Genomic DNA, 16,209 nt, shown 5'->3' with positions numbered 1-16,209 from the left:
CCTACTTTCACATTTCTCAAGCTACAGCCTTCAAATTTGGACCACATGCATACTTTTGTGTACCGAAAAAAACTTTGACCTTGACATTGACCTAGTGACCTACTTTCACATTTTTGAAGGTACAGTCCTTAAATTTGGACCACATGCATAATTTTGTGTTTCGAAATGAAATTTGACAAACTTTGACCTTTACATTGACCTAGTGACCTACTTTCACATTTTTGAAGGTACAGGCTTCAAATTTGGACCACATGCATAGTTTTGTATTCCAAAATAAAATTTGACCTTGATTTTGACCTAGTGACCTACTTGCACATTTCTCAAGCTACAGTCTTCAAATTAGGACCACTTGCATAGTTTTGTGTACCGAAATGAACTTTGACCTTAAGATTGACCTAGTGACCTACTTTCACATTTCTGTAGCTAAGGCTTCAAATTTAGACCACATGCATAGGATTGTGTACCGAAACAAACTTTGACCTTGACATTGACCTAGCAACCTACTTTCACATTTTTGAAGGTACAGGCTTCAAATTTGGACCACATACATAGATTTGTGTTCTGAAGTGAAATTTGACCTTGATTTTGACCTAGTGACCTACTTACACATTTCTCAAGCTACAGCCTTCAAATTTGGACCACATGCATAGTTTTGTGTACCGAATTAAACTTTGACCTTAAGATTGACCTAGTGACCTACTTTCAAATTTTTCAAGCTACAGCCTTCAAACTTGATGCACATGCATAGTTTTGTGTACAAAGAACTTTGTCCTTGAAATTGATCTATTGTTCACATTTCTCAAGCTACAGCATTCAAATTTGGACCACATGCACAGTGTTGTGTACGGAAATGAAATTTGACCTTGAGCTAGTCAAGTCTTGAAATTTGGAACACTCAAAAATGGCACTTTTTTGGGCGCCAAGATCACTCTGTGATCTCTTGTTTAGATTATTGGTCATTACGCCTTGTTATAACTATGAAGCGTTGTCAGCACATCTACTCATAAGTGCTTTGAATATTTGAATGAAACTGTACAGCAATCTATAGTAATACAATCAACTGCATGGGGAGACATCGTATTTATTTCAATTTTTTAAGTTTTATCAATGTATCCTGTATGGTTATTATAATTCGTCATGATTATTTCTGTTCACAATTACATTATTTCATGAAAGATGCCCCAGCTGTGACTGTTGACCTCAGTAATACGGATCCGGAAGAAGATACAAGCCTGCTTATCTCATGTAAAGCGACTGGTCGACCTAATAGATATACTTACACATCCATGTTTCAAACTTTGGGAGCTGTGAGCATACCAAATACACATTTACCTGCTAATGGTATCATAGATATTAAGAATCTTAAGATTAAAGACAGCGGAACTTACACTTGTCTTGTTAACAACGGTATTGCAGACAGAAATAACAAGCTGGACCAGACTGGAAATGTTACAGTCGTAATTAAAGGTATATGAATTTCTTTTCTGTTCCCTTGTGTTTAATTATTGTCCATCTACCTGTCCCTGTATATTTCAACATTTAATGTCTGAAACCTAGTCTTTCAAATGCGAAGCTAAAAGATTTTTACATAGAATTTATTATTCATTTGACTCTGGTCTTATTGGATATACATAAATTGCATTCTTAAATTGAATCTTCCTTCTACAGCTAGCGATTTCTAAGCAAATGTTATACAGTATTTATTTGCTGTAGATAAAGAAACGGTAGATTATTTGCTGTAGATAAAGAAACGATAGATAAAGAAACGGTAGATTCTTTGCTGTAGATAAAGAAACGATAGACTGAAAAATAGATTCGGAATTCTGATGTTGATTAAGATGGATTTAGTGTATGTATGCAAAGAAATTCGTTTCCTCTGAAACAACTGAGCCAAGTTTATTCAAATAGAATATACAGTAAAATAGTATATGTTTGCATTGTTGCTTATTGTTTTGACAAGGAGTAAAACTATCCTTTAGGAGATCATTATGGCTGAATGGTCAAGGTCTCTGACTTCGATTCACATACCCTCTCACTGTTGCAGACTTTTAGCCGTATATAGGGGTAGGATTTTTTATGTGATTCTGCACAGATGATTGCCCGATGCTTGTACAATACCGAAGTTGCACCCAAACCATCAGTAGCTGAAAAAAAATCCTGAAACCTATGTTTTGTGGCTCTTACCCCAATAAGAAAACAAGTATGCTATTTTTGGAGTAGAACATGTGTAAGGTAGAATAAATACCTTTCGGGAAATCAGTTGTTTATTCCATACAAAATTATTGTTTCTTGTTTTCCAGCATCTCCCAAAGTACTGCTTGAGGATACAAAATCTGCAGGAGCAACTGTTAATATAACTGCACCCTTCTACAGCTATCCGGATATTAGTCAAGTAGAGTTTAGATTTCAGAATGGTACAAAAGTAACAAACTCCAGTAAATATGGTGTGTATTACAAGAAACATATTAGTAAAAGATAGGTTCTATGGACAACATGTTAAACTGGAAGGATACATTGCTGTACTTCGAATAATGAGTGAGGTGGAAACAGATTTCACGAATTACACTTTGGTACTTGGCAATGTAATTGGGTCTACGAATATGACTTTAAAACATATATCAGAAAGTAAGCAACTTGATATTATTAGAAAATTATGTTATTTACATCTGTTTGTTCATTGAAAAAGATTTTGCAAAGAATGTATTATTATTTATAAGGAATCAGGATCGATCCCTGTACGGTAACATGCGATATACCGAATTAAAAATGTGTTCTTTCGGCACGTGCAAAGAGCGTCTGACTTCGGATTTTATGGAATTTATGCTCTTTTTCTTGTGCCTAATAAGCGTCCACATAAAATGTCCGAACCGCAGCGTGATGCCCATCAGTACAAATATGGGCAGTGTTATTTTTATTCCAAAATCTACCTTCCAATTAATTGGATATCGATCCTCCTCGATGCGACGAATATCGGGATCTATCCCTCTACAGTACCGTATGAAATATTTTCTCTCGAATTAAAAATATGTCCTTCCCAGTTCTTTTCAAATGTTATAGGATCAGTTAATGTCGGATCGATTCCCGATTGAGACAGTGCCTTTTTTCATACTAATTTATATTCTTTCGCATTCGATTGTAGTTTTGTAGCAGTAACAAAATAAAAATGATACTTTCACTGCTTTAAAAAAGCGAACATATGAATTTTATTTCACTGACAAACTATAACACATACTAAACACTTCGCAGCATGACATTTTCAGTCTTTTATTTCCGTGGGTTATGCAATGAAAACGACAAATGAGATAAATATCTGATTTAAAACACGTACATTTGTGAACAAAATGCTACGGATTTAGACCTTTACCGTATTAACTTCAAACTATTTCTTTCCTCGTAGTATAAAGTAGCACATGTCGTGCGAAAGGTTCGTTCATTCTTTATGTACGAGTATAATAAGCCAATTGCAGAATTTGTAAACTATGCTACCTGTCAAGAATAGACCGAATCTGCAATTAATCTGCTTGGTTTCCAAATAATCTCCTTGTAGATGTTGTTCTTAAAAATAGTATATTTTTATCCATCTTATTGTACCACACATACAATGTTACAGTTTTGAAAGAAGTACCTGCCTGCAATTAGAAGAGAAAGTCGAATATTGTCTACTTTTTTTAATAGATAATAAGTATTTGCGAATGAAGACAACGTGAAGTGTGAACTGCTTTGCAAGGGGCACATCCCAATATGTTTGTCCGTCAGAGAACATTTATGTTACACATATCCTCAGAAGTATTTGATACGCCGTCATGACATTTTATAGGAATGTTATTTAATGTTAATTTTTTAAGCTGACCTGAGCACAAAGTGCTTAATGTGAGCAATTGTGCTTGCACTGTGTCCTTCGGTCTACTTTGCGCGTCGTCGTCTATCGTTCACATTTTCATTGTTAACACTATATATATTTCACATTTTTAGCCCAATCGTATTAAACATATAAGAATGCCTTCCTAGCAATTTCTTGTCAGAGTTTGAAACTGAGTCGTCTTTTTTCACTAGGCCACTAGGTGTCATTTTTCTTATATATTTGTGTAGAACCTGTGCACTAACGTCTCGGTGTGCCTGTCTATATGCCTGAATATGCGGAAAAATAAAATGAATACAATATATAAAATGCGTTTATATTTGCTTAGTTGTTTCAAATGTATATTACGTAGTGACATAGGTTTTTTCACCCCAGGTATCCCTGTTCCAAATGGAATAGTTTTGTTAAAAGCAGGTAGAAAATTTGGCATCAAAAGTGTGAAGTATTTTTCCCATATTTGACCTAGTAGCATTGTGTTTAACGTCTAATAACCCTTCATCAAATTTGACCTATCTATAACAAAGTCAAACATCTGACCATGTTCATTCAGCTAAGGTAGAAATTATGGCCCATAATTACCAATATTTTACTCTACGATTTGAAATAGTGACTTGAATTTTGAAAGAAGTTAACTCAACTTAACCTTGTTTCGAAATGGACCTAGAATTCATTAGTTATACGTTCAAACCGTGTCTCAGATAAATCTGGTAGATCAGGTATCAGGGTAGATACTCGTTTCTGTCTTATACGAGTTGTTTTAAATTCCAGATCTATTAAATATAAAATGCATTACGATGGAGCTTTTTGTCCACTATAACTTATTCAACAGCTCAGAAAACATAGACCCGGTAAACATTTTGAATTAAGGGAAAGTGTAATGTTCTACGTGAATTTAATTAAATCGGTAAGAAGATCCTATGAATGCATAGAATGCAAGTAAGCAAAATAATAGCAGACTCGTTTTGACTGTTCATAAAAGGTTATTAAAAGTACAACATACCCCATGCCACCTAGCTTGCAAAAGATCTACTAACAGATCTTATTTACCACATGCATGATTTGTAATACTCACAATAATTAAAATATCTGAAAATGTTTTTGCACAAAGCTAACAACAAACAAAATGAGTAATCCCTGAACCAGTTGTGTCATAAATGATTGTATACAGTAAAAGTATTAAAATAGATTGTATTAATCCATTAATCCATTGTAAGCCTCGTGGAGTTGATACTGACGGTCTTAATACAAAATAATGCATTTCTTTCTCGAAAAAAGCATAGATATTCTACCGAACCCATAGTACTTTTAATACATGAAAGTCGATGGATTCTAATGAGATTAATTCTTAAAAATATTAACAATTACATATATCGTTACAAAAACACAAGACATCTAGACAGATGGAGACATAGGTAGTAGTACGAATCAACATTTTGTTAGCATTTGATTTCTATTTTCTTTTCACAGGTAGACCATCAGTTCCCAAGTTCTTCAATTATACTGGATTAGTCAATAGTGTTCCGACATTTTTGCTAGTAGGAGGCTTCAATGGAGGACGACTGCAAACATTTGTTATAGAAACTGCTATAGCTGGCACTGACAAATGGGTGGAGCAACTTAGATTCAGCGAAAAAGACAGAACTTTTTTACAAAAGGATATATTAACTTTCATATTCAATATAACGGGGCTTTGGCCAAATTCTTATGATGTACGTGTTCGTGTTGGGAACGATATAGATTGGATACCTGATCATGTTGCTCCGAAAATCCACTTTACAATTACAAGTGATGGTATGTACATGCAAATACTTATACACTTACCCTAATAGCTACCATTTTCTGAAATATAACCAATTAGGTTTGACATATTATAATGGCCTACATTTATCTGTTCAAGAAATGTTAAGTAGAAAGAAAACATAACACTATCTGTATTATACCCATGTATTTTAAAATTATAGATATTTCCTCATTTTTGCTCTTCATAAAACAGGGTGATTATTTTCACTTGTACCGTATACCGCTGTATCTACATAGTAACGATATATATATATATCCTTTTGCGACATGATAAGTCAGTTACCAATGTATCATGATATTTAGACATCATTTTTGTGAAATCATCTACTGTATCTTCTGATGTAAGAAATGTTCACGCCACATTGATATGACTACGCAAATTTGTAGTTTCAATGTAAAAGGGATAGGTAACACTTTAAAACGGAAACAAATGTTTGAATGGCTGAAGCTACAAAACTATGATATATGCCTTTTACAAGAGACATACTTAAAGAGAATTCCTATAGTGTTTTTCCTTCCATAGATTTTTTTCAAATTTACATATATAATAGGAAAAATTTGTGCTGAAAACAAGGAACAAATAAAAACAATGGGTCACCAGGCTTGTTTTTGTGAAAAAAAAATGTTTTGAACACACCCACTGTTGCTGAAACTGTCAACATTTTTCAACATTTTCATAATTTTCTACTTTTTTATAAATACCAAGCAAAATAAACATCAAGACAGCACAATAAGGTTTATTCTTTTTACAGATTTTATTATATACTTATTTGATATCATAGTCACATTTGTAATACTATATCCTTACAATAATGGATACAAATGAAAAAAAAAAATATTGTTTTATATTCACTTTTGTGAACATTTTTCAATGAAAAAATACCCATAGTGAAGAATATTTTTTTAAGTTATGAAAAAAAAACTGTTTCATAGAATTTTTTCCTGTTTTTCTTGTGTATAAGTAATTGTATTGTGAGCATAAAAATGGCTAAAAATATATGGGTCACCAGGCTAAATTTTTTGTTAAGACCGCTTGAATACAACACCTGTTCGGACGAAAAATGGCGTGAACCTGACCAAATTGATTACATGTATATCTGCTAGAAGTTAAAAAAAATGTTTTAAACGTTCTTAATTCTTTCTTTAACTGAATACTAAATAATCTGAAAGGTGATATTGTCTTATCAGTACTAAGTCAATTGTCTTACATTATATGAACAACACTGTCTTTGTACTAAAATGCGATGCGAAAACACAACCACAAAAATGGCAAGATACCTGTCAGGCATGATACTTGTCAATACAACATAAATCAGTTTCAACATTTGATTACTGATAAAACTTATCAAAAATGTTATTTCATTCAAGATTTCTCATATTTAAGATCGTCTGTCACATGTTTCAACAAATGTTGACTTCACTTCAGTTTTCCATAGAAAGTTTTGGCTGCGCAGAAAGATGCTCATAAAAAACTATAGGAACTCCCTTTAAACTCAATAAAATTTCAGAACTGGACATCAGATTTGGGTGACAATGCCTAGTTTAGCCATGAAAACAATAACAGCGCAGTTGTATACTTTCTAATTAATAAAAAATTGTTTGTAATGATATATAATTCACAGAGATAGTCTGTGGAAGGTTCATTGCAAATGAATTAAACTTGCGAGTAAAACGTATATTATTCTTAATTTCTTTGGACCAAATACAAACAATGTATCACTATTTGAAAAGCTAGATTAAAGAAATTGACCAGTGTAGGGTTGCGTTAAATGAAATTTGTGATAAAAAGATAAACGGAATTATACTGAGAGCTACAGCTCATAATGTTGAATAGAAATTTAAATGCGAAATTGACAGAACATAAATTCGCAACAGCATAAAAAGATATGGAAAACAATAAAAGTCCAGGTTCAGACGGGCTAACAACCGAATTCTACAAAATCGTTTGGAAAGATATCAAGAAGTTTTTTTTATAAATTCTATCAAATATTCTTTTGAACATCAAAATTTAACAGAGCTTCAAAAGCAGAGCATAATTACACTTCTACCTAAATCTAATAAAGATACGCTTTATATAGAAAATTGGTGATCTATCAGTCTACTGAATATCGATTATAAAATAATAGCTAAAGTCATAGCCAACAGAATAAAAGAAATACTACCTTTGATAATAAACGTTCAATTACAATTAGCCATAAAAGTGATGGAGGCCTTGATATGGTAGATATTGATTCTTTTTCTAAAACAATGAAAATTAAGTGAGTAAAAAATTCAATTTCTGCTGAAAAGACGAATTGGAAGGTTATCCCTGCTTTTTTCCTAAATCAATATTGAAGGAATTTCTTAGTATTTAGGATGAATTTAGATTCTATTAAATCACTACCACATGCTGAACTTTTATCTCTATCTGCCTTTTATAAAAATGTGCTACAAATATGGACAGAGTTCAACAGATCTCTCCGCGAAAATAGTAAACTAGAAACTTTTGATAAAATAAGACAACAGTTAATATGGGGTAACAGCTTTATTAAGCATAAATGAAAATGTATTATTTTCAAAAAGTGGATAGATTCTAATATATTTTTAGTTGATGATTTATTGTCAGAGAAAGGTGACCTTGATATAAATCGAATACGCAATAGTCTCAAGGTAAAAAATAACTGGATATCAGAAATAAATATTTTAAAAAACGCAATTCCCAAGGAATGGAAAATCATTTTAAAATCAAAAGACTCTTATCTGACTAAAGTTAGAACAAATTTAACCTTTCCTGATGTAAAAGAGAAATCATTTACTGAAGTTACCAGCAAGGATATATACATGGTACTTCTTAGTAAGAAAATTGAATCACCGTATATTCATAGGTATTGGGAAATACAACTTGGTTATCAAATAAACTGAAATGCATTTTACTATTTTTTAAACAAAATTATTCCTGATAATAAAATCAAACAGCTAAAATATAAATTAATTCATCGTATTGTTGCTACAAACTTAAATCTTTTTACTTGGAAAATGATAGATAGCCCAAACTACCATCATTGTAATTGTATTGAAGATAGTCATCATTTCTTCATTGAGTGCAGTTATTTATCAGATTTCTGGAAAATCGTTCATGAAATACGTAGTAAATGAGGTTTAAATAAATCATTGAAAAATATGAATAACATAGTAATTGGTTACAAAATTGATTATAAAGAATACCAGGATATTAGTATTTTGCTCAGTATAGTTACATACTGTATTTACAAGACATATTGTTTTAGTGAACGAAGAAAGAAATTTATCAATATGATCGAAATATTCCACACTGATATATTAATTGCGGTTAAATATTTGTCAAGAAATAGAAATTATAAATTGCTATTTCTTAATAAATTTCTGACTGCAGTAGCATACTATTGCCAAAGAAATATTTAATGTAATATGTAATGCTTATCATTTTGTTTAAAGAAGATAACCGTCCTTTTCATTACTAATCTTACACATTATATATTATATCGTGAACGTGATTTGACGCTATATTTTTCGCTTTGTTAATAACTATGCTGTTTTATGAATAAATTTGAAAAAGAAAAAAAACTTTGATAATAAATAAAAGTCAGTCGGGTTTATGAAAGGAAGGTGTATTGGAGAATTTTTTGAAGTCTTAGAACAAATAGAAAACACAGACCAAGATGCAATTTTGCTTTTCTCCGATTTTGAAAAAGCCTTCGACAGTCATAATCATAACTTTCTGTTTCAAACATCCATTTTTTTAAAACTTTGGAAGCCATATATTGCAATGGATAAAGCTCCTTTACAAAGACCCAAAAAGCTGTGTAATGAATAATGGACATATATCGGACTTTTTTAGAATTAAAAGAGGCGTTCGCCAAGGGTGCCCACTCTCGATGAATGTTGAATCTATCGAACACTTCCGTTTAGAACTTAACTGCTTTCTTAATCACAAAAATAGACAAACAAAAAGACGCAAAAAATTGTATTCTTCTAGTAGCGAAATATTATATCTATAGTTGTAAAGTAAGAAAATGTACACCAAGCTTCAATTTGTTTGTAAGATATCTTTGTAGTAGACTTGAAATTGAAAGCTGTATAGCATTGCAGCACGACAAATTAGAAAAATTCAATTTTGATTTATGTGCAACCGGGGATTTTGAAGCTCTTTTCGGCGATGATTTCAGTATAACAGAGGTACCTACTTCAACCCAGATTCTGTACATTGCAACCCAAGATTGGCTTCCTGAAGAAGGTAAAATGTATCGTTTTACCATTTCATTCAGCAACAGTTACTGTTGCACAGCAGAACATCCACGTATACGTATGATCCGTGGCCACTGAAATTAGATTTATCATTAAAAAAGGGTCGTGGGTTCAGTTCCCGCTACCAACCATGTCTGTTTTGGAGAGAGACTTAGTTTCTTTACAAATTATGTAACTGACAAATGGGTGTTAAAGGAGAAACATTTAAAATGTGCAAAACAGGCTAGACAAATTTCTTGTGTCTGCATCACTGATCTACCGACTGCTTGTTTTTGTGCTGACTGCAATCGTTGTTTGTTTGTCCGTCTGCCTGCCAATCCAAAATGTCAATGTAGGCTTACAGAGACGTCTGCTTTTTTAAAAAAAAAAAATGTTTGTCCATCTGTCTGCCAATCCAAAATGTCAATGTAGGCCTGCAGAGACATCTGTCCAAAAAGTCAGACGTTAGCTCTCGACATGCTATGACAATTGTTGTCTGCCCAAATTCTCGTCGGTATTTTATTTATTTTTTAAATATTTTAAAGTTTGACCAGATGCTGAGTTACTTGGTTACTCGTGGTTAGGATCAACATGATCAGGTTTAAAAACACTGGCATTTGTTTTAAAAGTAAGAAAAAACAATGTAAAGATGATTACTATAAAGCTTCTTTTATTTTCAGGGCCAGGTGATACAAGGTTTGCCCCCTCGGTTTCAACAGACGAACGAACATGAGTAGAAACACATTGAAGCACTTCCTAAAATAAAAAAAACTCGCCAGAATAATAATTGGGCAACTTCAGTGTGGAGAAAAAAGGTTTTTGCAAGAAATGGGCGCATCAAGACGACATCCTATCCTATCCCCGGAGATTTATCTTGAAACTCGTAGAAAGGATGGAGGGCCCTACCCACCTAACACACTTTTTCAGATTGTAACTTGTTTGCAGCGCTACCTTCGTACTAGGTGTTAAATGACTGGATAACATTTTCTTAAATCGGACAATACTGACTTAGCACAGTTCCGTCAAACTTTAGATTCGCGTATGAAAAAACTCACACAGGCTGGTGTAGGTGTGACCCATGCAGAGCCGACCCGGTTACTGTAGACGACGAAGAGCAGCTGTGGTCTAGCAATGTGTTAAACCTGGTTTCTGCAGAAGAACTCAATAACGCTGTTTCCTTCTACAACGGCAAAACATTTGGATTTAGGGGCTTTCAGGAGCATGTTGACTGCCGAGCTGCACAATTTAAAATTAGTTTTGATCATTCTAATCAACGCAACTATGAAGAATTTACACCACGTGTGAGAAAAAACTCACAGTGGGTCTGTTACATAGGAAAATAAATATCGAGCCAATAATTCACTATAAACAGGAGACAAAGGACTGCAGTATATTTTAAGATGAAAGAGAAATATCTGGAACATGTGCCAAGAAAGGGACCTCTGTATCGGTAACCACTGAAAGGGCTTGATGAAAACGAAAGGTTCCGGTACAGTTATGGTATTTTACCTCAAAACGTTTTAAAACAGAGAATGAAGACTGAACGTTTTCTCTGAAGCTAACATCCCCAATGTTGGATGCAAGATAGCCAGCCATTCAGCACGTGTCACATTATGTTCTTCTTTGTACAATGAGCACCTCAGTGATAAGGCAATTACAAGCCGCAGTAAGCATCGGAATGCAGCAGTGCAAACCTAACAGCGAGAAAATTTTGATATGCTAAATGACATAAGTAATAATCTTGACCCTCTCGCCAAAACCATGTATGAAAAAAAATCATCCTCCCCCCCTGCCAAAATCATGGAAGAAAAAAAAATCAACCCTCCACAGAACATTCACCAGAAAGTACATGTAATGTTTCAGCATCCATGAAACATACTGAAATGGGGATGAAAATTAGGAATGCCTGACGTTGTACGTTCCAAAATGTGTGTAAAAGATTATTCTCTGGAAGGATGGACGCAAAATTGCTTTAGACATATGATCATTTATTAAGCTGACCCGGAATAACATTTTTTCCAATATTTTGTTCACTGTTTCATGGTTACGGAATAACCTTGAGAAATGACTTTAGACTTTTGTTACGTTAACAACCTAGGATGTACCGTATGTACTTTTATTTTATTATTTACGTCTCCCCTATATTTTAGTATATTATTTTTATATACAATTTAGATGTGTTATTGATAAATTTGTAAACCGATGGCGTTTCTTTTTCATGCTATGAAAATTGTCTTCTGCTTTTTTTAAACTTCATCAAATTTGACATGCTGAGTTACTCAGTTACTCATGCATGGTTAGGATCAACATGATAAGGTTTAAAAACACAACCTTTTTTTAAATTTTATTTTGCATAAAGAGACTTCCTCCCTACATTTTAGTATACAGTCTTTTATTTACACAGTTTACTTGTGTTATTAATAAATTTGCAAAAACATGACTGTTTGTCTATTCTGCATGTTCATGTGTAGGATAATACATCATGGGCATGTGCAGTGTATCCGAATAAAATCTGTAAAAAGATCCTTTGGAAGCAAAGAATGCAAACAAGAAGAATAAAAGCAGACTCGGTTTGATTGAGTCTGTTCATAAAAGGTAATGGAATTGTGCAACACTTCTCACGCCCCCTAGCACCGGCTTAAGCGGAATTCTATTACACATATGTTGAATAGACTCCATGATCCCAAAGGACCAGACAATATAATAACACTGAATACAAGTACGGGGAGACTTTTTACACCCGCCACACGGCACTTAAAGATCGCTGTTGTGATAGTTAATAAAATCTGTAAAAAGATCCTTTGAAAGCAAAGAATGCTACCAAGAAGAATAGTAGCAGACTCGGTTGAAGACGTAACTCTCTTAATAATTAAGTGTTCAACTTTAGTTGTCTACATGAAATAGAAATTCAAAAATTTGAAAAATGCAGCCGTCTCATTGGCTTAAAAATAGGTTATACACTATAATTCATTTAAAACTACGTATAAAATGCAAGCCATATAACTTATAGATTTGTGCTCTATTCTAATTTAGTAGTTTGACATAAGATGTGTTTACGTAATAATTACGTAAACTGACTGGCTATACAACTTTCTTTCCGATATATGCAAGTGTGTATAACTGGTAAGGTTATAACCAGTATAATGTACCTGTACTTGTCACAATAGACTGAGATCATACAGTACAAAATTAAAGGTTATTTAATAATTATAGCAATGCTTAGTCAAGTCTAAAATGTCAAATTATCAATTAACTGCTAATAAAATTGCATAATTATATTTCGGCTGAAAATCACCTAAACTTCGTTAATGCTTTTTTTTTACATTGAAGTTGCGTCTTCTTTAATAAATAACATTTGTTTAGGGCAGTCATTCGAGGTCAGACATACAAACGACACTACAAGAACCTCCAGACATGTGAGCAAAACTTTACAAAACTTGGGTAAACATCGACATAAACTTCTTAAATATATAGAAAAACAACAGTATTAGTTGATGCAGTCGAAAGATTGGTAAGTCATTTTAAAGCAATATTTTTTGATAAATTTATAAGGCATAATTAACCTAAAAACATTCTAGATTGTTTTGTGATTTGCAGTAAATTAAACGACAAAAGTGTCTAATTTTTACATGTTTCTGTTGAAAGCTGTTGTTGAATATTCTTATTGTTCATATATGATATATTGACCTTTTATGAGAAGAATTGTATGTTTTATAGCTTAAAATACATATTCAATTTAATCACGACACATATCATAAACAAATTTGGAGTGCTATATGGACGGCTGCGTTCTGTAAAGAAAATTTTCTTGTTGGGCTGTTGTCCTTGTTTTTACGTAGACGTCTCTGACATGAGCCGGTATGCGTGCTCCTTTCTTACACCAATTACTATAAAATAAATATAATGTAGGGTAACGATTTCCGATTGATACATCTACAGCAGATGCATTATTGTTAATAAGTTATAAATATTTAACATGTCTTTGTTTTCTAGTTTGAAGTTATGAAAGAAATAACTCTCATTCATAGCCTTTGGGTATTGCTTAATCACCCCTTGGATATGGTGTCTGCTTTTTAATTTTGTCTTTTGACAGTTCATGTGATACGCAGGCTCCATAACCTCAGATCCCCTTCCTAAATTCCAGTTTGTTTAGTTCTGCCCATTGTTTTCTCGTTTGGGGCAAACTCTTTACTTTATCTGGGGACCAAACGCCGCTCTTCATGGAATTACACGCCTCAACACGTGTATCATTGAAGGTTCCATATTCACCGCCGTTTGAATACATCTGCGGATGTCTCTAAATTGTTTTTTTGTACTTTAGCATGTGTAAATGTTGAGTTCTGCTCAACCCGGGGCTAGAGGGCGTGAACGGTAGCATGCATTTCCACTACCGTCCATGAACCATTATTTTCGAAGCATTATTTTAGGCATGGGCGTAAGTCAGCCGGAGAACTTTACCGCCAAGCAAGGTTTCGTACCCACAGATTTGTTACCAGAAATCCTTGATTCTTACTCGCCAACTACAAAAAATCCTTTAATATTTGTATGTGTCGATTACAGCAGATTACAACCTACATACAAATGCATTTTGTACTTCCTATACATCACAATTAAAAAACAATACTCATTTTTCAACTCGTGTAATTGTCTGCGTTTAAGTTTCAGATGAAGAAATGCATTCATCTCCTGTTGCAATAATTGTTGGCATTACACTCGGAGTTTTAATCTTCATTACTGTGATAGTTGTTGTTGTCGTTCTGACCAGAAAATTGAAATTATCAGGGGGAAAAAAGAGACAAGAAATAAACGAAATGTAATACCACCCTCATTTTTGCAGCGTTTACAGTTACATCATCCCAATTTAGTTAATAAGGCGACTTTAATAGCTTTTGATTGTTGAGGAAGACCACCTGTGCCCTTTCCAGGCATTGTTTTAAAACATGGGCATTAACCTGGATAGATTCACTGCCCTTCCGTACATCAGCCTAATGACTGCCTTACATGAATATTTCTACACCCCAAACGAGGTTTCCAGCCATCAAGCTGAGTGGCAAATGAGTATAAATCAAATAATTCGGCGACTCAAAACTACCAAATCATTATTTCAGCACCGAAAAAGAATCGGGTCCAATGTTTTAAACTTATCAAAAATATGTATTTGAGGTGCAAATAGAAATTGACAGAAACCCTGTGGTAATCGCGCTGTCCTTCTGTCTAAGACTCTCTACTTCACTGTCAGAATGAAACAAAATGGTCAACTCCTCCCACACCATGTGCCTGATTTCTTTAAAACTTTCACAGATGAACAACCTTGATGTGCAGATTGCCGTAAGGGAGGAAATAGTTTTCTCTGACTGTTGTTACCGCATTCATAGCCCTTTGCTAGATTTGCTATTTAGAATAAACAGAAAAATCTTGTGTCACCAACTCCGCCCAGGTTTATAGCCGGATTCGCTTTAAATATTCACAGATGAACAAGATTTATGTGTAGACGACCTAACATGAAAATAAAATTTCAGTGACTTTTTTACCGCAGTTATTGCCCTTTTATAGTTTTGTTATAAAGAATATAGAGAAATTTATTGTGTGTCCATCTTCTCAAACTATATGAAACAAATAACGGACTTCTTTCTGTGGCTATTGGTTTCTATAATTATGGCTGTTTCTTAATTTCACAAAATAGGTAATAGTGAAGAACATTGGTGTGTTCAACTCATTTTTTGAAGGAATGGGTTTACTCAGATACACAACCCTATTTGAATACAGATTGCTAAAAACTTTTAAGTGAACATCCTTCATGTGAAGATGATCTGTACTTAAAGCTTTGCTACTTAGAGAATAGCACCGTATATGTGGTCATTCGTGTCCAATAGACACAGTTGTAGTTAATCTTAATCTTGGTATTATCTTATTAACACAGTTATGCTTTTCTTAACTCTATTAAAGGTTAATGTTTTATTAACCAAAACTGAGGCACTAACCGCCTTGTAGAATTATGGTCAATGTGTACCACTTCATTAGTCAACCAGGTATTACGTGTACCATACATAATATATATAGGGAAGTCAATTTGAAGTTAAAGATGGTGGTATTTGCATTTAGTGATAGCAATTATGAACGTGCGTTCGTTAATATGTGCGTGCTTGCGTGTATGTGTCTTGGGTGGTGTCCCACAGTGTTTTTCTTCCTTGTCTGTTTGTGTATTTATGTATGTTAGTTTTGTGCTACTTTGCGTACATTTTGTCTTTTGTACGTGGTTTTCCGCGCGGCTGTGGTGTACGTTGTAGTGTTACTGCATTTAAAGAACC

General features: G+C 33.6%; 2 protein-coding genes across 2 annotated transcripts; both read left to right on the top strand.

The window, feature by feature from the left end:
- The first annotated feature begins 994 nt into the window (after positions 1 to 994).
- On the top strand, positions 995 to 2,403 carry LOC128551359 (uncharacterized). Its single transcript, XM_053532209.1, has 3 exons — positions 995 to 1,467; positions 2,301 to 2,347; positions 2,389 to 2,403. Exons 1-3 carry the CDS (start codon positions 1,065 to 1,067, stop codon positions 2,401 to 2,403), a joined length of 465 nt encoding a protein of 154 aa, XP_053388184.1. The 5' UTR covers positions 995 to 1,064.
- On the top strand, positions 2,345 to 14,718 carry LOC128551358 (uncharacterized). The gene is made up of 3 exons (XM_053532208.1): positions 2,345 to 2,625; positions 5,327 to 5,650; positions 14,567 to 14,718. Exons 1-3 carry the CDS (start codon positions 2,442 to 2,444, stop codon positions 14,716 to 14,718), a joined length of 660 nt encoding a protein of 219 aa, XP_053388183.1. The 5' UTR covers positions 2,345 to 2,441.
- The last annotated feature ends 1,491 nt before the right edge of the window (positions 14,719 to 16,209 follow it).

The sequence above is a fragment of the Mercenaria mercenaria genome, unplaced genomic scaffold (assembly GCF_021730395.1).
Source record: "Mercenaria mercenaria strain notata unplaced genomic scaffold, MADL_Memer_1 contig_1015, whole genome shotgun sequence".
Classification (NCBI taxonomy): Eukaryota; Metazoa; Mollusca; class Bivalvia; order Venerida; family Veneridae; genus Mercenaria; species Mercenaria mercenaria.
The sequence above is the reverse complement of the archived record's forward strand: the minus strand, read 5'-3'. Positions and strand labels throughout refer to the sequence as shown.

Coding starts and splice junctions, on each gene's coding strand:
- LOC128551359 (XM_053532209.1), top strand. CDS start 1,065: ATGGGGAGACATCGTATTTATTTCAATTTTTTAAGTTTTATCAATGTA. Junction 1,468..2,300: donor TGTTACAGTCGTAATTAAAG/GTATATGAATTT, acceptor CTTGTTTTCCAG/CATCTCCCAAAGTACTGCTT.
- LOC128551358 (XM_053532208.1), top strand. CDS start 2,442: ATGGTGTGTATTACAAGAAACATATTAGTAAAAGATAGGTTCTATGGA. Junction 2,626..5,326: donor TTTAAAACATATATCAGAAA/GTAAGCAACTTG, acceptor TTCTTTTCACAG/GTAGACCATCAGTTCCCAAG. Junction 5,651..14,566: donor CTTTACAATTACAAGTGATG/GTATGTACATGC, acceptor TTTAAGTTTCAG/ATGAAGAAATGCATTCATCT.